General features: G+C 43.2%; 2 protein-coding genes across 2 annotated transcripts in view; one reads left to right on the top strand and one right to left on the bottom strand.

The window, feature by feature from the left end:
• The first annotated feature begins 1487 nt into the window (after positions 1-1487).
• Positions 1488-5399, top strand: LOC149818320 (E3 ubiquitin-protein ligase WAV3-like). The gene is made up of 3 exons (XM_089986498.1): positions 1488-1865; positions 1994-2077; positions 3370-5399. The coding sequence occupies exons 1-3, from the start codon at positions 1764-1766 to the stop codon at positions 4753-4755; spliced, it is 1572 nt and encodes a 523-aa protein (XP_089842624.1). The 5' UTR covers positions 1488-1763; the 3' UTR covers positions 4756-5399.
• LOC149818319 (THO complex subunit 3) overlaps positions 5225-6000 on the bottom strand; it is a 27169-nt gene continuing 26393 nt past the window's right edge. The window contains exons 9-11 of the mRNA XM_089986499.1: positions 5855-5933; positions 5624-5756; positions 5225-5539 (exon numbers count right to left, since the gene is read on the bottom strand). Of these exons, the coding sequence (XP_089842625.1) occupies positions 5505-5539; positions 5624-5756; positions 5855-5933 (247 nt within the window). The 3' untranslated portion in view covers positions 5225-5504. The remainder of the gene's footprint in view (positions 5540-5623; positions 5757-5854; positions 5934-6000) is intronic.

Here is a 6000-nt window from a genome sequence, read left to right as displayed (position 1 = left end):
CGGGGTGAGGCAGGGCGAGGCCCCGTTTCCCCTTAGTTTATAGTGATCCCTTGAAGGATTGGGAACGGGATGGGACGGGGCGGGGAAAATCATAAGTCCATCTCCGCCTCCATCTCCGCACGGGGATAGATTTTAACCTTCATCCCTGCCTCCATGCCCTTCATCCCCTGTCCAAACAGGGCGAGGCGGGGCCGTTGTCCCCTGGTCCATTGCCATCCCTGCTTGGGATCATAAACCTAGCCGCTGGCTCTGCCTGCTACACTTTTTTTTTTTAAAGGCAATCTGGGGTTTGGCAGACCCCACAAGTTATTATTCATTGTACATGGAATTTGAACTTGGAACGTCCCACCTCAAGGAAACGTGCATTGACAGCTCTTACCTATGGGTGGCAATCGGGTTGGGTTGGCGTGTCAGCATACCTCAACCCTAACCCGACCCATTTAATAAACGGGTAACCCAACATGACCCGCCAACCCGTTTAATAAATGGGTTGGGTCGGGAAAACAGGTTGGCGGGTAGCGGGCGGGTCAGCCGGGTTGGCATACCCCGAACCTGACCCGTTTAGTAAACGGGTTAGGCTGGTCGACCCGTTTATTAAACGGGTTGGCTTAAGCCCAACCAAAACCCGCCTAAGAGGCGGGTTGGCGGGTCGTGTCAGGTTTTGCCACCCCTACTCCTACCAACCATGGTAGGAGACCCCAGGGAGTCTCGAGCCCCACTGCGCCAAACCCGTTTGAGGTGCTAGTTCATTAATTTTTATTTGAACTATCAATGACATTTTCGTCATTCCACACTACACTTGGTGTTCAAATTGATAATTAAGGGCTTGTTTGGAATCTGTAGCTAGGATGAGCGTCATCCCACACGCTAACACTTGAATTTGATGAAGTGTCTGCTGCCAAATCCATGATTTAGTGTAAATACAAAGGAGAAAGGGCGTCACTTCCCATCCCAAATGCATAAACGCCATCCCAGTGCAGAGATTCCAAACATGCCCCTAAAAGTCAAATTCGTAATTTACTAACGCCACGCCAAATCCAGAGGAGGACATAAAAATTTTATTGGAAATGACCAATCCACCCTCGTCTGCCACCAATAGGTCCACATAAACCCCATATCCACTAAGGGTACTTTCAGAACTTTTTCTCCTCTGCGATCTTTCGCTGTTTCTCGACGTCGAGAAAGGCCCCGAAAATCTCGCGTGGGCCGTGGTTTTCCCGAGTAATTGGTTTTGCTGACTACGAAGCGGACAAGATGCCGCTCCCAACTTGGTAAAAATGAAAAAGGGTAAATGCAGTAATAAAGTAAAAGTGGTTGAAGGAAAAAAGAATTGGAAAAATGAAAAAGTATGAAGAAGGTGGTACAAGGAATTCTCACTAATTTTCATATACATAAATATTATATGTTTGTTTAATTGTTTTTCTCATTTTTTCCAAAGGTTAAGGCTAAAAGTGGGGTATATAAATGCGGGAGTATAAGCTAAAGAAAGGGAATAAAGGCGCATATAAAACCTCATTATTGTGTTCAGGAACCGCAGAGAAGGAAGAAGAAGAGAGAGAGAAAACGAGGTGGGTGGTGACAGTCCACTACCTACAGATGTATAGAGAGGGAGACTGTTGCCCATTATTGAGAGAGAGTACCCTCAACCCAGAGAAGAAAGAGATAGAGAGAGGGGGAGGAAAGGAGGGGTCTTAGTGATTATCCTGTGTGTGTGTGAGAGAGAGAGACCGTTGCCCATTATTTTCAGAGAGAGAGAGAGAGAGATGATGGGAGGGTGTAAATTGAAGGAGGCAGCGAAGAAGCTCGCAATGTCGTGCATCTCGATCCCCAGAAAAGAGAGTGAGGATGAGCCCCCAAAGGAAAATGTGGGTCTTTTTTGGTGTTTTCCTTTTGTTGGTAGTTTCCTTTTGTGATTTAGTTTTAGATTGCAGTTTTTTTGGATGGATTTTGGTGTTTGCTTTCTTCCTTCACTGTTACTGTTTTGGGGGTTCAGATCTGCTGCCAAGAGAGTGAGGCGCATGCAGGGGAGAATGTTGATGTGATTTCTCAGGTGGAAGAAGGAAGTGGCTCAACAAAGGTACGCTATTTTTCTCTTTATATTGTTTCATTTTCTGCATTTTGTTGCTGAATCAGACCCATTTTTTCAGATTTTCTTAATGGCGTTTTATCCCCAGAAAATCACTAGAATCTTCTCTGAGATTGTCCTGAAATCTTAGAGACAGAGAGAGATTTTACCTTCGGCTAATGCAAAAGAATTTGTTAAGCGTGTAATGACGTTTAGAAATGTGCGTTTCCTGTCAAAAAGAAAAAAAGAAAGAAATGTGCGTTTCCTGTCAATTTCAGAATATGAAAGGGTCTTTGTATATCTCGTTTGAAAAAAAAAAGTAACAGTTTTTTTTTCAAGGAAAATTCCAAACAACGGTTTAAAATTATTCTGCAATAAAAAACTGTTACTTTTTTTCTTTTGCTTTTTTGTACATTGCCAATCGTTATCTTGGCAACACTCTTTAAAATTTATCTGCTAGAGGCATAATGAGCATTTCCAATATCTCAGTGATAAGAATGCTATTATTATGAGGGTCATGTATACGGATCCCCGGATCTTTCCTTCTATCTTGTTTTACTAAAAATAAAGATCTAAGCCACACAAAAAACTGGTATAAATGAAGTGATATATCTGAATAACTAATAAATATATTTTTTTTCCTTAAATATAAGGGGAGGGGGGGAGAGAAACCACCGTATGGCTCTCATACTTCTCCTATTCACAAATATTTTTTTTTTATTGTTTAAGGGAAAACCCCCATCACCGACTGCATTGGCTGGCTTCCTGTTGGTAAAACCCTTGAAATCTCCTGTCCACTGGAGAGTACACCCAGCTTTGACCTTGCGGTAAGGGACGTGCAGCTTACTTAATCTCGACATCTTTCAACTTGAATACTTTAAGCTGACTTATCTAGCCAGTTGTGCCAAGCCCTTGTGGGCTAACATGTCTTTGCATGTAGACAAATAATTGTTTGAAAAATTGAAGTTAGGCATGGATTTATGCGTAATGGCAGATATGCTTACTTCTGCTCTTATCTAAACAATGATATTCATGTCTCTCAACAAGCTAAAAGCAGTCACGCCAAAAAAACAAAAAGAAAAAGGTAGGTCATATCACAATTGAAAGACTGAGGGACCTTAAGGACATACTAAAAATTGTTTAGGGTATCAAGATCCCTTTTGAATAATTGAACAAAAGTTTCTAGTGGGTGTTAGTCTTTCTGGCGAATCTCCAAAACTGCCTAATCTTTTATTAGTTTGCAAAACGGCTCCTGTTTCATCTTCTGTTCTTTCCCTTTGATGCTTTGCTCGCTTCTGCTGCAGAACTTCTGTGCTATATGCCTAGAGCCACTGATACCAGGCCATCAGACCATCTTCACGGCGCAATGCTCCCATGCATTCCACTTCCTCTGCATCTCCTCGAATGTGCGGCACGGCAGCACGACCTGCCCTATCTGCCGATTCCAATGGAGCCAGCTCCCTCGCCAACTCGGACCCAAATTTCCCCTCCAAGTCCATGAGAATGACCCAATCCTCCGCATCCTCGACGACTCCATTGCCAACTTTCGCGTTCATCGCCGCTCCTCTCATCGCTCAGCAAGATACGATGATGATGATCCAATAGATCCAAACCCCACATCTGATCATCCCCGCCTCATCCTCACACTCATGCCCATACCACCACCACCACCCCCAGAGTTTTCTCCCTGCAGGCCTTCAGCTTTGCAAGTCATCCCGCTCACCACACTTCGCAATAACACCAATCACCAACACGGTCAACCAATGCTGCCCATGACAGAGATAACACTACATCAATCAAGCATTGTTCCAGCTGCATCAATGTTCAGTACTTCACCAAGTGGGCAGAAGCTGTATCAGTACTCCAGTAAAGCTTACCTATCAGTAAGACTTGCAGTTGCACCTGCAATAGATCTTGTCATGGTTGCCAGCTCAAATGGTACACAGTTGAGACTTCTCAAACAGTCCATGGCTTTAGTAGTATGCTCGCTGCGTCCGATAGACCGTGTAGCTGTAGTTACCTGCTCCACTACTGCAACCCGTGCCTTTCCGCTTCGGTGCATGTCTGCACAAGGTAAGCGAGCTGCTCTACAGGTCATTGACCGTCTCTTTTGCGTAGGTGATGTAGACCATGCTGAAGGACTGAGGAAAGGGATGAAGATACTAGAAGATCGTGCTCACCATAATCCCCACGCTCGCATCTTGTTGCTGTCTGATGGCCCAGAAGAGCCTTTCTCATGCCATGACATACAATTTCAAGTGCCAGTCCATCATTTTGGGTTTGGGTTTGGGTTTGGTTTCAATTCCACAGATACATGCATCAAACATGAGTTTGAGGAGTTCTTGGCTGGGTTGCTTGGGGAAGTGATCAGAGAGACAAGGTTGAGAATTGGAGAGAAGGGGCTGATGGTTTGGTTGGGTGATTTGAGGGGAGGAGAAGAAAGGAGAATCTTGATAGATATAGGTGAATGTGGGATAATTCCTGTTGGTTACAATTATGTGGAAGGTGTGGAAGGTGAGGAATGTTTGAGAACAGGCGAAGTAATGGCGCGATTTGGGGAGACCAGTGATGGTGATTTCTCAAGGAGGGAGATGAGTATTGGTGGAAGAAGGAGCAGTGTTGAGAGGTGGGAGTATCATGATCCTTGCATGGCGAGAAGATGGGCTAAACACTTGCACGGATTGCTATAGAATTCAAGTGAAGCTGCATATTCATGTAGCTTTCTTTTTCTTATGGAGTTCTCCATTCATGATTCTGTTCTCATTCTCTTTTCTGGCTTTGCTTCTTGTTCTAAATCACAAGCTATGGAAAGTTAATGCAGACACGAGTTAAGAGCAGAGACGGTTCAAACTGCATTAAGCACTGAAGGTGGCATTTTTAAAGGAGCCACCCAAACAGATGCACAGCAAGAGCATCATCGACACAGAAGGATGATTCAACCGCAAAAAGCTGGAATTGGTGACTGCCATTTGGATTGCTGAGACTAGCCAAGTTTATTTTGGTTTCCTCGAGATCTCTAGCATTTGAAAGAAGTTTTTTTTTTCTTATAGTGAGCTTTTTTATTTATTATAAATCATAGTACATATATTTTGGTGCACAAAAATTTGCTTGCCAAGAGAATAGGTAACCGCGGAGGCAGACAGACCCAGTCAGAACATGTTTACAAGACAAAAAGACACTTTCTTTGCCATTCATTATCAGATGGTAACATATCTTTTGGCCAGCAAAAATTTACTTTGCAAGGCAATGCACATCTCCATATGTTTCAAAATTGCAGAACATTGGCTCATGTCACAACATCAATGAAAGTTCTTGAAAATAGCAGTTTGCTACATTTTTTTAGAGTACAAAAGCAAAATAATAGTTCCAGTTGATCCCCTGATGATGGTTGTAATTCTCACGTGTAAAAAATTTCTTCATAAGCTGCTTTCTGTTAAGATCAAGCATTCTCAAACCCCATAACTCGAAATACACCTGCAGTAAAGACCCAACAAGATAGCATTTAATAAGCCCAGAACAATCCCAGAGAAATCAAAATCTGGTATGTGAATGGCAAACCTTCATCAGCTTGATATTTGTTCTTGTCATCACCCGCATAAGCCAAGAGATTGTATTTAGGATTCCATTCTACACTGTTCATAGCAGCTCTGCAAGGAATCTGATGTACCGTCCTCCCAGTCTGAACATTGGACTGTTCAAACACAACAGACACTTTGAGGGCACAGTTTCCTGAAACCTGCACAATTCAGTATATATATATATATATATATATGGCAATGGATATTCTACAATGTCAATAAATAGATCTTCACTAGCTGAGGCGATGTATTCTCCTGTGTGGTTGAAACTAACGGTCCTTACTGGCCACCTGTGAGAAACAGAGAAGGATCACTGGCTGCATGACTTGCTTCAAAGAAAACCAGAACAGCAGCGAC

The sequence above is a fragment of the Nuphar pumila genome, chromosome 13 (genome assembly GCF_984573655.1).
Source record: "Nuphar pumila chromosome 13, dmNupPumi1.hap1.1, whole genome shotgun sequence".
Taxonomy (NCBI): domain Eukaryota; kingdom Viridiplantae; phylum Streptophyta; class Magnoliopsida; order Nymphaeales; family Nymphaeaceae; genus Nuphar; species Nuphar pumila.
Note: the sequence above shows the minus strand (reverse complement) of the source record. Positions and strands in the feature narration are given on the sequence as shown.